The following is a 23,700-nucleotide window of genomic DNA, read 5'->3' on the forward strand; positions in this document are numbered from 1 at the left end:
TTAGAGAATGCAAGGTTAACTTTAACGGAGAAGTCTGTGGGGACTTCGAAATAGAAGAGATGTCGTGGTTTGTGTGGTTTAACTTATGCTTATGGTTCGTTAATAATATAAAATGAAGCTTTTAGCGTCAAAAAAAATAAAAATAAATAAATAAATAAAAAAATCGGTGAATCAACTGTGAATCGAAACTAAAGCTTTTAACACATTTCTATGGAGCAGAGTCTCCAAAATAAGCTCCGAGTTAACAGTCACACAAGCTCCTGAACGAGACGCTGCAGAGGTTCAATCTGCACAGCTCCCCTTTCTCTTCTCGCTTGCAGTGTTTACTGTCTGAGAAGAGAATAACACCGTCTCAAATCACTCAGTGTCCCCTACATAGGGCGCTACTGTTCAAACAAACACGATCATCATTAACAAGCAGTTGAGTTTTAAATAGGGAATTTGTAGCCTGTTGTTAAAGTTGATTATAGATGACTTAGTCGAACATTTCCTGCACTCTTTGGGTGAAGGATTTGCTATTTCATGATCCACGAAGTGCACTACATAGGGAAGATAGTTTGCTCTGAGATGGGACCTCGTGCGAGTAAACGCTGTGCTGCTTTTGGGAAAAGCAGAGTTTCAGAGATTAAACTGTCAGGAGTGTTTCTGCCGCAGCTCAGCCGCGTGTTAATTTTAAGTTATGTTTTACTTTTAAAATGCTTTTAGAGAAGCAGCTCCACAGGTGAAGACACACTGTGTGAGTTCTACACTGTCTGCAGCTCACAGCGCGGTCACGCAGTTCCTCTGTGATTTTGGCTGTTTTTCCTGGTGCACTGTATTGATTAGGACAGTTAGGACAGAAATCCCCCGAGTGCAGCACTTCTTAGAAGTAGTAATTTTCCATTAAGACCCACCTCAGAGTTGGTCGAGATTTAATTCTCTATGCAGGGAAATCCCTAGTTATTGTAATTAATAATAATAATAATAATAATAATAATAATAATAATAATAACAAATAACAACAAACAACAACAAAACAACAATAATAATAATAAATTACACCAGTAATAATAATAATAATAGTAATAACAGTAATAATAATACATTTGCTATTCTTTTGTTTACAGAATATTGTAATACTAAAAATTTATTGACCTTATTTTTTAATGTTTATGCAAACAAAAAGTGCATACTGCTGCCAATTCTATTTGTGTTAATATAAAAGTTGGTGAAACGAGTTTCAGTTTGTGTATCAGTATTTATTCATTTATTTATTTTCCTTTTCAACGCATTTGAACAACATCGCGATAATATCGATAATCGTGGTAATTTTGGTCATGATAATCGTGATATGAAATTTTAATATCATTTCATCTCTAAAGCTTCCATTATTTGTTAGCTACATTAGTGTCCAGTCGGTTGAGCTACGTTAGCCTCACAGTTCCACTTCAAAACTAAAGAAGCAAACTAGATCTTGGCTGATCGAGTACAGTACCTACTACACCCTACCCTGCATTCACAACGTAGACTCCAAATGGAAAACAGTCGATACACCAGTGTTTCTTGCACACATATAGGGCTGAGACTCCTCTGTATGAGTCTGTATGAATAAGACACTAAACTCGTCTGTAAGTGTGCCAGAATACTCTAACCGGTCTCCATTAGTGTACTTATATGTGAGGAATGGGGAGAGATGCCTGGAGAACAGTGTCCATCAGATTATAAAAGAACACTACAGTTACACAGGGATTCTGACAGGTGTCCCCATCAGTTTATATCCCTTTATCATAACTTCACACTAGGCCTGGGCGACATCTAAAAATAATCAGCACTATTTTTTTTAGTTTAAAAAATCGTGCTCATCGATAATATCACCAATTTGATAATATCATATTTTCAATTGCATTCACTCAAGCTAAACTTATCATAAAGTAAAATAAGTAGAAGGTGAAGAGCCGTGCAGTAAAGCTGGCATCACACAGCACAGCAGAGAGCTTCTTAACAAATCTCTCTCTCTAATCATCTCTCAGCTCATTTTTCCCCAAAACGATTATCGCCTTTTTTGAGGATTTTTACCCAATTTTCTCCCTAATTTAGTATCCAATTCCACCCACTAGTTAAGACTCCCCCAATCACACGATACCACCAGCGCTAGGAGGCTAAAAGGCAGACACAGGCTTCCTCTGAGACCTGTGAAGCACTACCACATCTTTTCGAACTGCCACTGTGATCGGACAGTTGAATGCGCTTGGAGGAGACGCTAACCACCAGATCTGTTACGTCAGCTAACAGACGCCTGCGCTGACTAGCACTGTGCTGAGTGATGGGGGGAGACGGGGGGCCATCCTACCCACCCAGAGAGCGAGGACTGCTGTGCTTTCTTGGACTCCCGGCTACGGATGGCTGTAGCATCACCAGGGATCGGACTCACGATCCCCTGATGATACAGCCAACGCTTAGACGGTTGCATCACTCGGGAGCCCCCATGATTATCGCCTTTCACACATCGCCATTGGGTTACTTGTCCATGACTGATGATATCTGATCACATCACCCAGGCCTACTGCACAGTCTCCACCCACAGAGGCATCTTTTTGCAGTTACTCTTATAGACAAGCTTTACAGAATGCTGACAAACACAAACGTGTACGTTTAATAGTGCGTAAGAAACAACTGCTGTTTCGTATGCATGTGAAAGTCACGGGACACATCAGGGCCCGAGAAATAAAATATCTAAATGGGATTTTTTGCAGGTGTTCTATAAAGCTTGTCTGACCCTGCAACAGAGGGTCAGCCACAGAAGAATGCACTCTGGGGGTGGAGCAAGTCAATTAAAGCCCAAATATCTTGCGTTCAAAGCCAGTGAGGTCTCCCAGTCAGATGTGAGTGCTTTACCCTGTTATCCAGTTGGGCTGGTTTCTCTGAGGTCCTCTTGTTCCTCCTCTTGCTGATCTTCTCCTGGTTGTTGCTGGTCTGAATAGTTTGATCGGCAGGCTGTGCTGCAGGTAGCTCAATTCTGGAGTGGAACTGGTACTTTCCGCTCTCCTGGTCGTAGTAGTAGTACATGCCTGTATTGGCATCGTAATACAGCTGGCTGTTCTGGAAACAGCAAAACCAGGACTGCTTAGTCTGGATCCATTCATTCACAGAAAACCTGCTCTGTCAGCACAGTAAAGTACATTTATACTGTTTACTGTAAATACCAGTTAAATGTATGTATAGCCATATATTCCAAAAGAGTTGGGGCAAGGATTTAGGTATCTCACCCTCTACAGTGCATCATGCCATCAAAACATTTTGGGTATCTGGATAAATCTCAGTGTGTAAAAAGTAACGCTAAACATGTTTGCAGTAGAGGGACGACGGCAAACTGGATATTCCATGATTTACAATGGAGCCGGAATGGAAAATTCTGCCACCGCAAGTGGCAGAGGTCCCCAGACCACAGGGATGAGCAGAACTTTCCATCAACATCTTAATTTTCCCATCTTTAGCCATCAACCTCAGCGGTGGAATAAACTGGATGTTGATTTTTTGGGGAGCCATGGATGCCAAACGTCTCGCTGTCAAATTCCAGACAAACTTAGTATTAATCAACAAAAATAAATGCGTCCTCCTGCCTTTTTCCACCCTAAATAAACAATCTACGCTGCTATCTAAGCTCTCCTCTGATAATCAGCCGTTTTCTGCCACTGTGGTATTGTAATGAATATATTACTATTATAATCAATAAGAAATCCATAATTATAAGCTAAAAAGTTGATTAACAAAAGTGTATTAATCCTCTCACTAAGGATAGGCCTTGCTGTGTGTAAGATGAGAAAGTCCTGACGTTTAGAAGCATCTAGAAGCTAGTGTACTTTGTTGTGAAGGAAAGCTGACCCTCAAAGAGCGAGGTAAGCTGATAGGGAACCAGGCATAATCGGTTTTGGACCCAAATCAATAAGACAAGAAGCTAATTGGTAGCCTTGGAAGGATGGGGGTAGCCTGGGATAGCTGAGCATGGCAAGTTTTTTAAAAAATAAGGACAGGTGCGGTTGGAAATACGGGTTTCCAACTGAAGTGTAAAAATAAGAAATAATGGGAACCAAAGTGAACTGAGAAAAGGTGAAAGGGAGGGGGCGATTGCTTCATCGCCCCCAAACAGGGTATAAGAAATTATGTTTCTGTATTGTACTTTGCATTTGGCTGTCCGGGAGCCATCTTGCCACCTGAAGCTCAATAAAAGAAGAGGGCCTTTTCCTTCCTTCAAAAGAACTCAACGGCTGAAGTCTTTTATTCAACTTTCTTTTATTTTTGACTAAATTTTATTTTATTTTTTATTTTGCGTATTTTGTGCAAAAACCAAATCTGTGACCCCTCAGATGGCACTGCAATAAAAACTGCCATGTTTCTGTGATGGATATCACCACATGGGCTTGGCAACAACGACAAACTGCCGTCAATAAACACCGTCTGTCGCTGCATCCACAAATATTATTAATACTTACTATGTACAGTGGAAGTCGCGTAACGGAATCATCACTGACTTCTTTGGGCTGGTAAAACATTAAATATGTCATCTTCGTACTGCTTCTGTTTAAGTACAGGTCACAGTAGATTCTAAAATCATGCTTTCGGTTTTTATTTGCAGTTTACCTACTGCACCTGTCAATGAGAATGTTATTCAAAGGAGAAAAATCTCACATCAATTATTTCCACCCTTGGTTTTACTGCTTTCTGTATCCTCATCTGTCAGAATAACAGCCCTGAAGTCATCTCCTATAGTGCTGGATGAGGTGGGAGCACACATACAGTACTGTGCCAAAGTCAGAGACCATCTTTTGATTTATTTAATTTTCAGTCCAAACAGCCATTAAGTACAAGTTATTAATTTTTCAATATGAGAAATAAACAGGAAACACATTTTACAGAAAATCACACAGAAGCCTCAGCAACTAAATCTAATCTCAGCTGTTCGAGTGCTCAGTGAGTCGCTCTTTCCCTTTATTCCAGCTTCCACTCTTTTCAGGAGACTCACTTTCAGTTCCTCAAAGAATCTGCAGACACACCTCCAAAGTTCAGTCTTAGAAGTTGGTTGATCATTTTCTGAAGTAATCAAACCCATTCAGTGGTGTTGAGGTCTGGACTCTGGGGTGGTCAGTCCATTGTTCAGCTTCTTTGTTTGATGTGTCCGTGTCCTTTTCTCAGTGAGGTTCTTCTTGATCAGCTACACATCCTTTCAGACCCACAGCGCTGAGTCGTCTTCTCACAGTGGAAGGATGGACAGAAACACCTGTGGATGTTTTCAGATCTGAAGCAGCTTGATTTTCTCCTCTCTCTCAGAGATGAAAGCTTTAAGGGCTGTTTATCTGATGCGGTCAGGTCTGGTGGTTGTAAGGAGTCCCATTTTCTCTGTAGCTTTTAATTGGGTAGCTTTTTGAGTGGATGTTAGCATCTGTTTGAAGGGGAACATGATGTCATTGACATCTTTGGGAAGCTTTTGTTGGGAGGACTGGCTGGTTTTAAGATAAGTAAAGCAAATTAAATTCTGACAGACTTGATATTATCTTTAAGAATAAGCAACTTGTACTTAATGACTGTTTTGATTTGGATGTCCACTGCGAACGCTTGATTTTGTGGTCAATTGCCCATTTTTGCGTGGATTTGAGTTTGCTTTGGTCTGTTTAAAACATTCAAACAGTTCACTGTTTGCTTGAATGAAATGAAGGATGACATATACGAGTGAAGTGGTGCAAAAGCAACTCACTGAGTCGTAGTAGAAGCCTGTGGCGTGGTCGTAGTACATGCCTGAATTCTCATCGAACACAAAGCCTGTCTGAGTCAGAGCTTCCTCTGCCGTGGCTCTCAGCATGTCGGCTATGGAAGAACTGCCATCACCACCCACCTGCTACAAAATACACACAAGACACAGACATTCTGCCTATTATATAACTGCACAGTTTATTTAACTTTTGAAAAAAAAGCACCTCATTTTTTAAATAAATTAGACAGCAGCTGGGTCTCCATTCACATATGCATATTTAGGCATACTGTATAAGAAGACACTCAAAGATAAAAATAGTCGGAATAGGCCCAGGCGATAGGACTATGTAATTGGATATCATCGATGATGGAAAAGTAACCTAATCGCGATGTGTAAAAGGCAATAATCACCATTTTGGTAAATGAACTGAGAGACAATTAGAGAGGACTAACTTACAGTTAAACAGCTTGAAAATACATTGGGAAACTGGCATTCACGTTTAAGAAGTATGCAGACTCACACAAGTAGTTCTGGCAGAGAGAGAGAGAGAGAGAGATAGAGAGAGAGAGGTTTCTTGAGAAATGTTATTTCTCTCTGCTAAGCACTGTAATGCTAGTTTTACCACAAAGACTTCCCTTAATCTACTACGAATGCAATCGAAAATAAATGCTGCCACAAAGTGACCCCATCATCATCATCTTCTTTAACTGCTTAGTCCAGATAGGGCCGCGGTAGCAGTTGGGAGAGCAGAGAACCTAGATGACCCTGTCCCCCACAACTTCCTCCAGCTCATTCCGGGGGAGCCCAAGCCGCTCCCAGGCCAACTTGGAGATATAAACCCTCCAGCGAGTCCTAGGACAACCCCAGGGTCTCGTCCCCAGTAGGCTGTTCCTGGTAAACCTGAGCTCCTCACCCTGTCAGTAGAGTGTAGCCCGCCACACTGCGAAGAAATCTCATTTGCGTTGTTCATATCCACAACCTCTATTGGTTCGGTCATTATCCAAAGCTCATGACCACAGGTGAGGGTGGGGATGTAGACCGACTGGTAAACAGAGAGCTTTGCCTTATGGCTCAGCTCCCTCTTCACCACTACAGTCCGGTACAATGACCGCATTACTGCTGCCTGTCCCAGCCTGCGGCTGATCTCACCATCCCTCTTCCTGTCACTCGTGAACAAGACCCCGAGATACTTAAACTCCTCCATCAGGGCCAAAGTGACTTGCTCTCGTAAAAAAACGAGCTAAAATGACTGCATACTGATGCTGTGACTACAGAAAATTGCTTGTTTTTTAATGTGGAAAGCATGTGGCCACAGCTTTGGAAATCACTTGCAGTCTGAAGTTTTTCCAGCAGGGAGCGCTGTTAGCATGCAAGTTGTGCAAATCTACAGCAGAAGCAGCTCATTAATGCAGGTGTCTGTAATAACTTTAATTATAACATCAGCTGAGGTAGCTCTCAAAAGATCTTGGGCTACTCACTATTATTTAACATGTAAGTTTAATTAAAGATCTTTAAATTAGTTAAAAAATAAAATATAATATATATATATATATATATATATATATATATATATATATATATAAACTAAAATGGAATGGAAAGCACGTCAAAGGGCAAAGTCACTTAACCAGTCAGCAGCCTGTCCATGTTGTCCACCCTCAACATGGCATCAACACTCTCGCACACACGAGAGCTACTTGCGCGGAGACAGAAGCCCTTGCGCACAAGGAAAATAAGCCAGACACTCGTCTGCTCTTACTGCTCGCTTTTAAGCTTCTGCTTGCACAAGAGTTTAATTCATTGTTGACAGCTGTGGGCGGGTGCCGACATATGATTGGTTACTACTGATTTCTGCAATTGCGTTGTGATTGGCTGGCTGTCAGTGGTTGTCAGAGCTTTTGCTGCATATAAAAAACCGGGAACAGGACTTTTACTCTAGAAGAAGACCTTCAGAGTTCGCCAGTACAATGGCAGAATTCTATCTTTAGTTCAGTAATCATGATTTATTTCGATTTGCAGTGGATCTGCGCCCGAGTAGTTCTTTTCGCGTGCACGAGGGGTTTTCCTCGCGCAAGAGTAGTTTTCCCTCACACACAGGAGTAGTTTTTCATTTTGAATTGGATTTGATGCCATAGTAAAAGGTGCTGGAATCTTTACTGACGCAGGAGCACACAGGTGGTAAAAAAGACGGACATGGTGCATTCGGACAGGACTAAATTCACTGAGAACATATACATTAGTAGAAATGTGCACAAATACATGTCTTACCTCTGTTACCTCTGGCTGTGCCATACTGGTCATTTCCTCGGACTGCTGTGCACTCACTGCCGCCGTCTCTGTTGCCGTAGGATATGGCTCTGTGAGTTCAGAGGTTTCCTGCGATTCTGTGGAGATGCTTTGCTCGGTTTCTGCTGCTCCCTCTGCAGCAGCCTGATAGTAGCCCCCGTAGTAGTAATTGTAATAATCTGTTTAAAAAAAAAAAAGAACGGTTACAGCTTCAACTCACATCACATGAGTTCAACTTCAACTTCACTTTCTCCAAAGATGACAAACTGAATTACGGCTTAAGAGTTCTACTTTTCTTCCGTCTGATCAGAGAACAGTAGGGCAATTGTTGGACTTTCCAAGTGCATATTATTAAACCAGTCATCCTGACAGAGATGTTTAGGGTCTTTGTTTTGGTTCTGCAATGTTTTTTCCATCCAATTGAACTTTATGAAGCGTTCACGTTTCCTACTTGTTGCGTTAAATCTTCCCAACCAATGATAACATCCTTCATAATGACAACAGGTCACGAGAACATTTCTGTTTTGCATTATTTATATATATATAAATATATATATATATATATATATATATATATATATATATATATATATATATATATATATATATATATAACTATGTATATTTTTAAATAACGTCTGAATACAGTGTTTCCCTAACAATTTCACTTTCAAACCTCACCTTTTTGGTCGTATTTATAATGAGCATAAATTTGAAGTGGATCTATCCACCATTCAATTACAGGAAGTGTGTTCACATGAACGCCAATACTACGATCATTATAGGATTTCAGAAGTTGTCTGATAATTCAGGTGGTCGTGTAAACAGCATACTCCGATTTCTTAGACCGGATTAAGGTCGATAAAGAGACTGGATTTTAGCTCAGTAATGGGGTTTTCAGTGCATGTACACCTTTACTCTGATTTGTTTCATCTGAGTCTGCGAAAAGTGTTTAACAACCAACTACATGCTTGACAAAATGAAGATTTTAACACTTTTCTAGATGATGAATATTCATATTTTTCCATTAAGTTGCGACATGACATTTGAGATTTATGCTACATTTACGTCACGTCTTATTCAGTGAGTTTACTGGCTGGTTGCAAAACAGAAATCCGATTACTGTCTGACTCATGTAGACCTGGAGTTTTCCCATTATCTGATTACCCAAGTGTATGTAAACATGCTGAACGAATTACTGACAAAATCTGATTTTCTGCATTTATCGGATTATTAAATACATGTAAACGCACTCGGTGTCTAAATACTTGTTCTCACCGTATTTGTAAACATAACTGTAATCGCACCAGGAACAAAAGAGTTGCTAATTCCAGTGCAGTCTGTGTTTGTGAGATTAGAGAAAGCAGTGTTACAGCACCTGTCTCAGTCCAGGTGTACTCCTCAGTTTGAGTCTCTGCTTCTGTCCGGTTCTTCTCTTTCTTCTTCCGTTCATGGAGCTCCACGCTCAGCTTCTCAACCTACACACAAGTCCACACATATTTTTATCACTTATGATGCTCAAAGGCTTGACCTCAGGATAGATTTTATATGAAATCACCAACGGTCTTTTAACTGACCAACTATGGCGTAGTTTTTTGTCTTCAGTTTTCAAAAACAGTCTTCGTCCACACCAATAGCATTTTTGGAAATCTCTACATCCACATGAGAACGCAATGAGCATGCCAGCCCAGTAGGGCGCAGACAAAACTGCATAAAATTTGATGTCGTACACCTTAAGACAAATGTTGCAAGCACACTGTGCAAACGAAAGCAGAAATATTCTAACATCGTGGCGGTGGTGTTACAAACATTGCAGACAATATTTCACACAGATTCAACCTCAGATTCCTGCCAGAAAAAAAATTGCCATAGCTACACTACAGTTTTTGAAACATCCACAGAGTCCTGCTCAGGCACAGAAGCTGAGCTTTTCTAGTTTTTCAACCATTTGAATTTTGAAGTTAGAATTTATTTAGAATCTGACTTTGCTCAACGACGATCGAGTCACATCCCTTTAGAATGAGCGGATAGCGAGATATTTTTAATATTTATAATCGTGTTCAGACCTTATTTACAAGTACTGAGTTCAGTACATTCTGACGCCTCAGCAATAGGTAAAGCCAAATTAAATTATAAACATGATTATTACTTCTAAATCACCCTCAAAATGCTAAGCATACAAGAACAACCCAGGGGAAAACAGGCAATAGAAGGGAAATAGCAAGGAAACAGCAAGGAAATAGAGTGGAAATAAAGAGGAAACAGAGGGAAAACAGAGGGGAAAATGAGGGGTTAAACAACTACATTTTCAAAAATAATCAAATATGTGTAGATGGGGCCTCAAATTTGCTTATTTGGCACATTGATACCACATGGTACTTGTTCAAAGTCTCACAAAGTGAGATAACTAGTTCTGAGGCTAAACAATCAGCAGCACAAACATTTATTAGCAAGCAGATTGAAAAAGAAATTGCCTCTTCAGATGACCCAAAACTACAGCTAACATAGCACTGACTGCTGATGGACTGATAGCTGACTCGTCATCTTCTACACAAAGTCTTTTCTACTCAGTAGACGATGTGACGATGTGTTAGTTTGTCGGCGGAACACATTTAAGCCCAGAGTAGCTAGCCCAGTTAGTAATAAAGCTGTGCTACATTACGTCCTTAATGTTCACGTATTTGTGCTTGAGTGGCACAGTGTAATGTAATGTAATGTGTTACCTGCTGTCTGAGGTCCAGGTTGAAGCTCTCTGTGCTCTTCTGAAGCCTCTCGCTGTGGCTGAGCTGCTTCTGCACTCTCTGCAGTTCACTCTGACACTCCTGCAGCTCCCGCTGCAGCCTCTCCACCTCCATCTGCAGAACTGCAACCTCGCATCTGGAGCCCTCGTCCTGCACGTCTACATCAGCCTTCTCCAGACACGATGCCTCAGATCCAGGACCATCTTCCTCCTTCAGGTCCATCGCCTCAGAATCACAACCAGGTTTATCCTCACGGGACCCGAATCTCTCTCGTATCTCCAGATCCGCCAGCTCTGAGGTGGAGCCCTCCTCGGCATTGCTTGCCATCGCCCAGACCCTTCGATGTGAATACAGGACCCAGATCTTAATTTTGGAAAGGAATACTTCAGTATCTGACAACATAACCTCAGCAGGAAACTTCAGGTTCAGTCAGCAGCGCAATGACAGTTTGTTATGAGATAGTAAAGCCATAACCGATCCAGCAAAGGCAGTAAAACACATTTTTAGGGAATACTAACCAATATATTGGAGTGCACTGTCTTGATTTTATTTGATTAGTTGCTGAAGTGATAACAAATGAAAGCAACCCCCTTGCAACATCCTAGCAACCACTTAGCAACACCCTAGCTACCACTTGGGATACCATAGCAACTGCCTTGCAACATCTTAGCAACCACTAACTGTGGGATACCATAGCAACTGCTCAGCTAAACCCTAGCTACTTCAAAGCAACTGCTATGCAACAGCCTAGATACTTCTTGGGATACCATGGCAACTGCCAAGCAACACCCCTAGCTACCACTTGGGATACCATACCAACCGCCCTGTAAACTCCTAGCAACAGCTTAGCAACACCCTAGCTACCTTTTGGGACACCATAGCAACCGCCTTGCATCATTTTAGCACTCTTTATGTAGTATGGGGATATTCAAACTCATATCCGGGTTTTAGACAACAGGAATACACGCTTTTAGTGTCATATCAATAAAAACCTCATCTATCTACTCAACACACATTAAAAATTAAACACTTTCGGAAAATAAACGTTAGGTTTGATAAATAGCGGTAGTATCAATCTCACTACGAGGCTGAAGTTGGCTTCTTATTCTAATTTCCCGTTCCACCTTAAATGGTGCAGGAGTTCGCCTCAGCGTCAGCGAGAGACCGTAACTCCCGCACCATTTAAGGTGGAACGGGAAAAGTTCGAACAAGAACCCAAACTCAACCTCGTTACAACAGTTTTATGTTAAATTCTGCTTCTTTAACTACATGTTTTCCTGCCTTAGACCGTCTACAGTTGGTGTAGCTGCCTTCAGAGACTATTTATTTCGCGTTTATGGCTTTTAATGTGTAGAAGAATCTCACCGTTTTAGCCAAACTGCTCTCCCTCCAAACACCTCCGATTTACAACTGCCCCGCCTTTCGGCTCAACCTGTAAATCAGAGATAAACATCTTAGGACCACCCTGCATTGGAAACCCACCCGAGTACAACTTTGTTTGATGACAAAATGAGTTACAATGAAAAACCGGGCTGTGTTTATATTCCACTCCGACCGAAGCTGCCATTTTTCACTAAGTTCTTTCATAGCATTTGCTCTAAAGGCGCTCCTCTCCAGCATTACTGCCCCCTGCTGCCCGGGAGGGTGGCGCCCGTTAAAGGGGAACTCCACCGATTTTTTAAAATTCTGCATTAACTAAATGAGATGTAAACGAAGTATTCATTATTTTTTCAGATTTACGATTATTTAACCACCATCAACATCACAATAGATGGATCCGCTTACATTTCAAAGACCGAATTATTCAGAAAGTTTAAAAGCAGGTGCAGTTCCTCTTTAATGCTATGCTATTGGTTTGTACTCATAAACATTGTTTTTTATTTTTTGAGATTTTTTGAGTACTTGTAGAGTCGTACGCAGAGAACACACTTCCGCACATTTTAATGCACAACTACTGTTTATTTACTGAATTTAAAATATTGAGGGGAAAGAAATAAATTCAATCTACAAAGTGGTCTGTTCAAAAATTATGGCACATTCTGAAATAAACATAACTCAATGCCATATTAACTATTTGAATTGAAAGTGGGTTGTTTTAGGTGTGCCTACAGTGTACAATGCTAATCAGAGGCTAGCTAGCATCACCTGCTGCATTAGCCTCGCTCCAGTGTGAAGAACCAAACTTTGGTCACTAAGTGTCTTGGCTGACTGAATTAAGTGAAACTGGATGAAGTAAAACCTCATTTAAACCTGTGTAATTTTGGGTTTGTTTGGCCAAAAAGTTGTTTTCTGTATTTAATGTATGAAGTGCTCAGTCGTTAGCAGTTAGCAGAAGCTAAATGAAGCACTGTAAGGTCTGAAATAGTGGATTTCTGAGTTTAGTGCTATTAAGCTGCACTAATAAAGTCATTCTCTGGACGTTCAACACGCTGTGGCCTTCCAGGGGTCTGTCTCACGAAGGAGGTTCAACTTAGACAGGGTTCCTGACTGTTTCAGCTTTATGTAAACGAAGGAACCGCAGTTCATTCATTTTACAACGGCGGTTAACAGCTTTCTCTTTTTCTCACCCAGGTTTAGATACTCGAACTGGGATTAGACCTCATAAGCGTGCACATCTGACCCGGATCATCCCACGGGTTTTATGGGCATGTACCCAGGGACTGGCCACTAGGGGGGCCACTAGTGTTGTGCCAGTTCACACTGAAGATAACTAGTTCAAAGTTCAGTTCACGTTAATGTAAATGAACTAGTTCACATTCATAGCTCATTTTTCCAACTTTTTCAAGTTCAAAGCTTCAAAAATGAAGTAGTTCATGTTAATTTGATTCTTGTTTTCTTAATAAATCGGCCGCTATTCTTTTTTATAATAAAACCTCTTTCTATTCCACTGAACAATCACATACGTGAGTTACATTTAAAACATGGGATAACATTGGTTTTTAAAGTTGAGATTGGGAATATATTTTAATACGTAAACAATGTGTCATATTGTTCTGACAATCAAAAAGTATACAGTATATTTTATTTAGACAATATTAACTTATGCAGCAGCTCAAAACCACAAAATGGATTCATTGTGATTAATGAAAAAAACAAAAAAAAACCTCCAGAATAAACTGCACCGCTGTTACCGTGACAACACCAGACAAAAACTGTAATGTAAACAAAGGTAGCAGCTCAAAGTGCAACATTCAGCCAACATTTTTTTAATGAAAAAAACATAAAACTATTTCAAAATGCTCACACAAGCCGACTTCCGCAGTTACGTCTCTACAGCTAACACCAGACGTGCTTGGCTGCGTTTATGGAAGCGTCATGCCGCGTGGAGTAAAACGTGAGTGGTGTTCGTTCTCGCTCACGTTCACATTCCTTATTTGTAGACTGATTCATTCAGTTCAACGTTCACAAAATTACAATGACTAGCAATTATGACAAAATCTCAACAGCTGCCTTGACTCGAGGTGGAAACTGCACTAGCGGCACAGCTATTAAAATCGTTGAACCTTTCCGCTGTATTTTAGCCGATCATGATCCCAGCGGTGGCTGCTATAATCATTAACATACTTTATACCTCCATGCACTGCTTAGCAAATGTTCTGCTGTCTGCTATTATCGGCTAGCACCGATCAGCTAGCACTCCTTCTGAATGTGCATTGAACTTAAAGATCTAGATTTTTAAAAGATGTGCCTAGGAGGCTTGTAAAATGGAGACCTGCTGCTTGATGATCTGGGCCTTGCGCACATGAAACATGAGGAGGAGTTGAGCTGCTTACATGTTAATGGAGGAATGAGTTATCATACTACCCAAATATGAAGAATCTAAAGTATTTTTTATAGTAAAAATGCTATCTATGTATTATGATTGGCTCCATTCACCATTGAAAAGTAATATTTTTCACCTAATTGACACCAAAAAAGTCACAAAAAAAACTAAAGTGACCCGAAAAGGGAGCCAGAAAGCATTCCCTGATTGCTCCAAGAGCTCTTTATGATCCGTAATCCTGAATTTAGCCAGCCCTGCAGCAGGTTAGGCTCGGCCTAGATCGGGCTAAGCCTAAAGTTAGCTGGCTAAGCTTTGTGCGACAGGCCGCAGGCCTTTACACTTCCCTTCACAGCCAGCAGAGGGCAGCATAAGCTTGATTAATTTAACCCAGACAAACAGTGGTCTTTCTCTCCCACAGCCTGATAGTACAAGAACTACAGGAAAACAGCTCGTATGAATTAGCCAGCCTCTCTGGAGTTGAGCTTTACTACATCCACATTTCATAACATCTCGGTAATTTCGCAGATAGCTGCTCCGCCAGTTCCGGACGTGACCCGTAACAAGGAGCATCTATCAGCGCAGTGGCACCTGCTTCGGGCTCCGAGCTGCTAATGGCGTTCACATGAGCCAGGCGGCACGCAGAGCGGTAATGAGAGAGAGAGACGGAGACGGGAAATGGGAGTTAAACGGCTCGAGTTGCTTTATAGGGGACATAATGAGAGAGAGAGGAGAGAGGGACAAAGAGGTGGAGAGAGGGGAAGAGAGCGAGTGGAAAAGTGGAGGGGAGGCCGAGAACAGGACGTGAAATTTATGACACCTCTCCTCGTGCTCTTGTGTTAAATGGGCTTAAAGCATAATTGCCATTTACATCAAGAGCGTGTGAGTGTAAAATAGAAGCGCGTGCATGTTCCCCCGCACAGCTCTGTTGTAATCAAATGAGAAAACTTTTGATGAACGTGACTAATGCTTAAGGGAGGGGGTGGGGGGTGGGGGGGGTTATGCTGAGGCTGGACAATGTGTTTATTTTTAAAATCTCTGATTGGGCTCCTGGTACACGATACAATCTTTCATATTTTTGCATTTTATGAATTGGCCACCTGGTGGCTGAGCGGTGTAAATATTAAAAAGGTACAGGGCCAGTTCTGGCTTTTTGGGGGCCCTAAGCAGGATTTTTTGGGGCCCTCATCTTACTGTCTGATGTACTGTACAATTAGAGTCTAGTTAATAACAAAGAGCACCACAAGCCTTCTAAACCATACACGTTTATAGCTGGTTTATTGTGTGCTGCTGATGATTGAATGCTTGTTTAAGGTTCTAATAAGTTACAGTTTAAATTATAGATAAATATCCCAGAATTAAGCACAGCAAAACAGTATCTTAACCTGGATTAATCACAGTCTGAGTATCTAAACTGGATTAATCACAGTCTGAGTATCTAAACCTGGAATAATCACAGCCTGAGTATCTAAACCTGGATTAATCACAGTCTGAGTATCTAAACTAGGATTAATCACAGTCTGAGTATCTAAACCTGGATTAATCACAGTCTGAGTATCTAAACCAGGATTAATTGCAGCCTGAGTATCTAAACCTGGATTAATCACAAGATGAGTATCTAAACTAGGATTAATCACAGTCTGAGTATCTAAACCTGGATTAATCACAGTCTGAGTATCTAAACCAGGATTAATCACAGTCTGAGTATCTAAACCTGGATTAATCACAGTCTGAGTATCTAAACTAGGATTAATCACAGTCTGCGTATCTAAACCTGGATTAATCACAGTCTGCGTATCTAAACCTGGATTAATCACAGTCTGAGTATCTAAACCAGGATTAATTGCAGCCTGAGTATCTAAACCTGGATTGATCACAGTCTGAGTATCTAAACTAGGATTAATCACAAGATGAGTATCTAAACTAGGATTAATCACAGTCTGAGTATCTAAACTTGGATTAATTACAGTCTGAGTATCTAAACTAGGATTAATCACAGTCTGAGTATCTAAACCAGGATTAATCACAGTCTGAGTATCTAAACTAGGATTAATCACAGTCTGAGTATCTAAACCAGGATTAATCACAGTCTGAGTATCTAAACCTGGATTAATCACAATCTGAGTATCTAAACTAGGATTGATCACAGTCTGAGTATCTAAACTAGAATTAATCACAAGATGAGTATCTAAACTAGGATTAATCACAGTCTGAGTATCTAAACCTGGATTAATCACAGTCTGAGTATCTAAACCAGGATTAATCACAGTCTGAGTATCTAAACCTGGAATAATCACAGCCTGAGTATCTAAACTAGGATTAATCACAAACTGAGTATCTAAACTAGGATTGATCACAGTCTGAGTATCTAAACTTGGAATAATCACAGCCTGAGTATCTAAACCTGGATTAATTACAGTCTGAGTATCTAAACCAGGATTAATCACAGTCTGAGTATCTAAACATGGATTAATCACAGCCTAAGTATCTAAATTAGGATTGATCACAGTCTGAGTATCTAAACTAGGATTAATCACAAACTGAGTATCTAAACTAGGATTGATCACAGTCTGAGTATCTAAACCTGGATTAATCACAGTCTGAGTATCTAAACTAGGATTGATCACAGTCTGAGTATCTAAACTAGGATTAATCACAGTCTGAGTATCTAAACCTGGATTAATCACAGTCTGAGTATCTAAACCAGGATTAATCACAGTCTGAGTATCTAAACCTGGAATAATCACAGCCTGAGTATCTAAACTAGGATTAATCACAAACTGAGTATCTAAACTAGGATTGATCACAGTCTGAGTATCTAAACCTGGAATAATCACAGCCTGAGTATCTAAACCTGGATTAATCACAGTCTGAGTATCTAAACCAGGATTAATCACAGTCTGAGTATCTAAACCTGGATTAATCACAGTCTGAGTATCTAAACTAGGATTAATCACAGTCTGAGTATCTAAACCAGGATTAATTGTAGCCTGAATATCTAAACCTGGATTAATCGCAGTCTGAGTATCTAAACTAGGATTGATCACAGTCTGAGTATCTAAACTAGGATTAATCACAAGATGAGTATCTAAACTAGGATTAATCACAGTCTGAGTATCTAAACTTGGATTAATTACAGTCTGAGTATCTAAACTAGGATTAATCACAGTCTGAGTATCTAAACCAGGATTAATCACAGTCTGAGTATCTAAACCAGGATTAATCACAGTCTGAGTATCTAAACCTGGATTAATCACAATCTGAGTATCTAAACTAGGATTGATCACAGTCTGAGTATCTAAACTAGAATTAATCACAAGATGAGTATCTAAACTAGGATTAATCACAGTCTGAGTATCTAAACCAGGATTAATTGCAGCCTGAGTATCTAAACCTGGATTAATCGCAGTCTGAGTATCTAAACTAGGATTGATCACAGTCTGAGTATCTAAACTAGGATTAATCACAAGATGAGTATCTAAACTAGGATTAATCACAGTCTGAGTATCTAAACTTGGATTAATTACAGTCTGAGTATCTAAACTAGGATTAATCACAGTCTGAGTATCTAAACCAGGATTAATCACAGTCTGAGTATCTAAACTAGGATTAATCACAGTCTGAGTATCTAAACCAGGATTAATCACAGTCTGAGTATCTAAACCTGGATTAATCACAATCTGAGTATCTAAACTAGGATTGATCACAGTCTGAGTATCTAAACTAGAATTAATCACAAGATGAGTATCTAAACTAGGATTAATCACAGTCTGAGTATCTAAACCTGGATTAATCACAGTCTGAGTATCTAAACCTGGAATAATCACAGCCTGAGTATCTAAACTAGGATTAATCACAAACTGAGTATCTAAACTAGGATTGATCACAGTCTGAGTATCTAAACCTGGAATAATCACAGCCTGAGTATCTAAACCTGGATTAATCACAGTCTGAGTATCTAAACCAGGATTAATCACAGTCTGAGTATCTAAACATGGATTAATCACAGCCTAAGTATCTAAATTAGGATTGATCACAGTCTGAGTATCTAAACTAGGATTGATCACAAACTGAGTATCTAAACTAGGATTGATCACAGTCTGAGTATCTAAACCTGGATTAATCACAGTCTGCGTATCTAAACTAGGATTAATCACAGTCTGAGTATCTAAACCTGGAATAATCACAGCCTGAGTATCTAAACTAGGATTAATCACAAACTGAGTATCTAAACTAGGATTGATCACAGTCTGAGTATCTAAACCTGGAATAATCACAGCCTGAGTATCTAAACCTGGATTAATCACAGTCTAAGTATCTAAACCAGGATTAATCACAGTCTGAGTATCTAAACCTGGATTAATCACAGCCTAAGTATCTAAATTAGGATTGATCACAGTCTGAGTATCTAAACTAGGATTGATCACAAACTGAGTATCTAAACCTGGAATAATCACAGTCTGAGTATTTAAACCTGGATTAATCACAGTCTGAGTATCTAAACCAGGATTAATCACAGTCTGAGTATCTAAACCAGGATTAATCACAGTCTGAGTATCTAAACCTGGATTGATCACAGTCTGAGTATCTAAACTAGGATTAATCACAAGCTGAGTATCTAAACCTGGATTAGTCACAGTCTGAGTATCTAAACTAGGATTAATCACAAGATGAGTATCTAAACCTGGATTAGTCACAGTCTGAGAATCTAAACTAGGATTAATCATAGTCTGACTGTCTAAACCTGAATTAGTCCGAGTCTGAGTATCTAAACCAGGATTAATCACAGCCAGAGTGTCTTAACCTGGATTAATCACAGTCTGAGCATCTAAACCTGGGTTAATCATAGATCAAGTATCTAAACCTGGATCAATCACAGATTAAGTATCTAAACCAGGATTAACCACAGACTAAGGATCTAATCCTGGATTAATTGCAGCCTGAGTATTTCCACCTGGACTACACAACTACACAACTGACTACACAAACTGGGATTAATCATAGTCTGAGTATCTAAACTTGGATTAATCACAATCTGACTATCCAAACCGGGATTATTCACAGTCTGAGTGTCTAAACCTGAAATAGTCAAAGCTCAAGTATCTAAACCTAGATCAATCACAGTCTCTAAATCAGTATCTAAATCCAGATTAACCACAATCTGAGTATTTAAATCAAGATTTATCACAGTCTGAGTATTTAAACCTGGATTAATCACAGTCTGAGTATCAAAACTAGGATTGCTCATAAGATGAGTATCTAAACCTGGATTAATCACAGTCTGAGTATCAAAACTAGGATTGATCATAAAATGAGTATCTAAACCTGGATTAATCACAGTCTGAGTATCTAAACTAGGATTGATCACAGTCTGAGTATCCAAACCTGAATTAATCACAAGATGAGTATATAAACTAGGATTAATCACAGTCTGAGTATCTAAACCTGGATTAATCACAGTCTGAGTATCTAAACCTGGATTAATTACAGTCTGAGTATCTAAACCAGGATTAATCACAGTCTGAGTATCTAAACATGGATTAATCACAGCCTAAGTATCTAAATTAGGATTGATCACAGTCTGAGTATCTAAACTAGGATTAATCACAAACTGAGTATCTAAACTAGGATTGATCACAGTCTGAGTATCTAAACCTGGATTAATCACAGTCTGAGTATCTAAACTAGGATTGATCACAGTCTGAGTATCTAAACTAGGATTAATCACAGTCTGAGTATCTAAACCTGGATTAATCACAGTCTGAGTATCTAAACCAGGATTAATCACAGTCTGAGTATCTAAACCTGGAATAATCACAGCCTGAGTATCTAAACTAGGATTAATCACAAACTGAGTATCTAAACTAGGATTGATCACAGTCTGAGTATCTAAACCTGGAATAATCACAGCCTGAGTATCTAAACCTGGATTAATCACAGTCTGAGTATCTAAACCAGGATTAATCACAGTCTGAGTATCTAAACCTGGATTAATCACAGTCTGAGTATCTAAACTAGGATTAATCACAGTCTGAGTATCTAAACCAGGATTAATTGTAGCCTGAATATCTAAACCTGGATTAATCGCAGTCTGAGTATCTAAACTAGGATTGATCACAGTCTGAGTATCTAAACTAGGATTAATCACAAGATGAGTATCTAAACTAGGATTAATCACAGTCTGAGTATCTAAACTTGGATTAATTACAGTCTGAGTATCTAAACTAGGATTAATCACAGTCTGAGTATCTAAACCAGGATTAATCACAGTCTGAGTATCTAAACCAGGATTAATCACAGTCTGAGTATCTAAACCTGGATTAATCACAATCTGAGTATCTAAACTAGGATTGATCACAGTCTGAGTATCTAAACTAGAATTAATCACAAGATGAGTATCTAAACTAGGATTAATCACAGTCTGAGTATCTAAACCAGGATTAATTGCAGCCTGAGTATCTAAACCTGGATTAATCGCAGTCTGAGTATCTAAACTAGGATTGATCACAGTCTGAGTATCTAAACTAGGATTAATCACAAGATGAGTATCTAAACTAGGATTAATCACAGTCTGAGTATCTAAACTTGGATTAATTACAGTCTGAGTATCTAAACTAGGATTAATCACAGTCTGAGTATCTAAACCAGGATTAATCACAGTCTGAGTATCTAAACTAGGATTAATCACAGTCTGAGTATCTAAACCAGGATTAATCACAGTCTGAGTATCTAAACCTGGATTAATCACAATCTGAGTATCTAAACTAGGATTGATCACAGTCTGAGTATCTAAACTAGAATTAATCACAAGATGAGTATCTAAACTAGGATTAATCACAGTCTGAGTATCTAAACCTGGATTAATCACAGTCTGAGTATCTAAACCTGGAATAATCACAGCCTGAGTATCTAAACTAGGATTAATCACAAACTGAGTATCTAAACTAGGATTGATCACAGTCTGAGTATCTAAACCTGGAATAATCACAGCCTGAGTATCTAAACCTGGATTAATCACAGTCTGAGTATCTAAACCAGGATTAATCACAGTCTGAGTATCTAAACATGGATTAATCACAGCCTAAGTATCTAAATTAGGATTGATCACAGTCTGAGTATCTAAACTAGGATTGATCACAAACTGAGTATCTAAACTAGGATTGATCACAGTCTGAGTATCTAAACCTGGATTAATCACAGTCTGCGTATCTAAACTAGGATTAATCACAGTCTGAGTATCTAAACCTGGAATAATCACAGCCTGAGTATCTAAACTAGGATTAATCACAAACTGAGTATCTAAACTAGGATTGATCACAGTCTGAGTATCTAAACCTGGAATAATCACAGCCTGAGTATCTAACCTGGATTAATCACAGTCTAAGTATCTAAACCAGGATTAATCACAGTCTGAGTATCTAAACCTGGATTAATCACAGCCTAAGTATCTAAATTAGGATTGATCACAGTCTGAGTATCTAAACTAGGATTGATCACAAACTGAGTATCTAAACCTGGAATAATCACAGTCTGAGTATTTAAACCTGGATTAATCACAGTCTGAGTATCTAAACCAGGATTAATCACAGTCTGAGTATCTAAACCAGGATTAATCACAGTCTGAGTATCTAAACCTGGATTGATCACAGTCTGAGTATCTAAACTAGGATTAATCACAAGCTGAGTATCTAAACCTGGATTAGTCACAGTCTGAGTATCTAAACTAGGATTAATCACAAGATGAGTATCTAAACCTGGATTAGTCACAGTCTGAGAATCTAAACTAGGATTAATCATAGTCTGACTGTCTAAACCTGAATTAGTCCGAGTCTGAGTATCTAAACCAGGATTAATCACAGCCAGAGTGTCTTAACCTGGATTAATCACAGTCTGAGCATCTAAACCTGGGTTAATCATAGATCAAGTATCTAAACCTGGATCAATCACAGATTAAGTATCTAAACCAGGATTAACCACAGACTAAGGATCTAATCCTGGATTAATTGCAGCCTGAGTATTTCCACCTGGACTACACAACTACACAACTGACTACACAAACTGGGATTAATCATAGTCTGAGTATCTAAACTTGGATTAATCACAATCTGACTATCCAAACCGGGATTATTCACAGTCTGAGTGTCTAAACCTGAAATAGTCAAAGCTCAAGTATCTAAACCTAGATCAATCACAGTCTCTAAATCAGTATCTAAATCCAGATTAACCACAATCTGAGTATTTAAATCAAGATTTATCACAGTCTGAGTATTTAAACCTGGATTAATCACAGTCTGAGTATCAAAACTAGGATTGCTCATAAGATGAGTATCTAAACCTGGATTAATCACAGTCTGAGTATCAAAACTAGGATTGATCATAAAATGAGTATCTAAACCTGGATTAATCACAGTCTGAGTATCTAAACTAGGATTGATCACAGTCTGAGTATCCAAACCTGAATTAATCACAAGATGAGTATATAAACTAGGATTAATCACAGTCTGAGTATCTAAACCTGGATTAATCACAGTCTGAGTATCTAAACTAGGATTAATCACAGTCTGAGTATCTAAACCTGGATTAATCACAGTCTGAGTATCTAAACCTGGATTAATCACAGTCTGAGTATCTAAACTAGGATTGATCACAGTCTGAGTATCTAAACCTGGATTAATCACAGTCTGAGTATCTAAACTAGGATTGATCACAGTCTGAGTATCTAAACCTGGATTAATCACAGTCTGAGTATCTAAACTAGGATTAATCACAGTCTGAGTATCTAAACCTGGATTAATCACAGTCTGAGTATCTAAACCTGGAATAATCACAGCCTGAGTATCTAAACCAGGATTAATCACAGTCTGAGCATCTAAACCTGGGTTAATCATAGATCAAGTATCTAAACCAGGATTAACCACAGACTGAGGATCTAATCCTGGATTAATTGCAGCCTGAGTATTTCCACCTGGATTAATTGCAGCCTGAGTATTTCCACCTGGATTAATCCCAGTCTGAGGATCTAAACCTGTATTAATCACAGTCTGAGTATCTTAAACTGGATTAATCACAATCTGACTACACAAACTGGGATTAATCATAGTCTGAGTATCTAAACTTGGATTAATCACAATCTGACTATCCAAACCGGGATTAATCATAGTCTGAGTATCTAAACATGGATTAATCAC

General features: G+C 39.2%; 1 protein-coding gene across 4 annotated transcripts in view; it reads right to left on the minus strand.

Annotated features, from left to right (window-relative positions):
- The window catches only part of aggf1 (angiogenic factor with G patch and FHA domains 1), a 33,802-nt gene extending 21,472 nt beyond the window's left edge, over positions 1–12,330 (minus strand). For 2 of the 4 annotated variants that reach the window (XM_036588643.1, XM_036588646.1), the window contains exons 1-7: positions 12,271–12,330; positions 12,118–12,184; positions 10,735–11,115; positions 9,390–9,489; positions 7,994–8,190; positions 5,729–5,869; positions 2,875–3,078 (exon numbers count right to left, since the gene is read on the minus strand). In XM_036588643.1, the coding sequence (XP_036444536.1) occupies positions 2,875–3,078; positions 5,729–5,869; positions 7,994–8,190; positions 9,390–9,489; positions 10,735–11,079 (987 nt within the window). In that variant the 5' untranslated portion in view covers positions 11,080–11,115; positions 12,118–12,184; positions 12,271–12,330. Of the gene's footprint in view, positions 1–2,874; positions 3,079–5,728; positions 5,870–7,993; positions 8,191–9,389; positions 9,490–10,734; positions 11,116–12,117; positions 12,185–12,234 lie in introns of all 4 variants that reach the window. The other 2 variants (XM_036588644.1, XM_036588645.1) reach the window with 2 other exon arrangements.
- Positions 12,331–23,700: the final 11,370 nt, after the last annotated feature.

This window comes from Colossoma macropomum, unplaced genomic scaffold, assembly GCF_904425465.1.
Source record: "Colossoma macropomum unplaced genomic scaffold, Colossoma_macropomum, whole genome shotgun sequence".
NCBI classification, from domain to species: domain Eukaryota; kingdom Metazoa; phylum Chordata; class Actinopteri; order Characiformes; family Serrasalmidae; genus Colossoma; species Colossoma macropomum.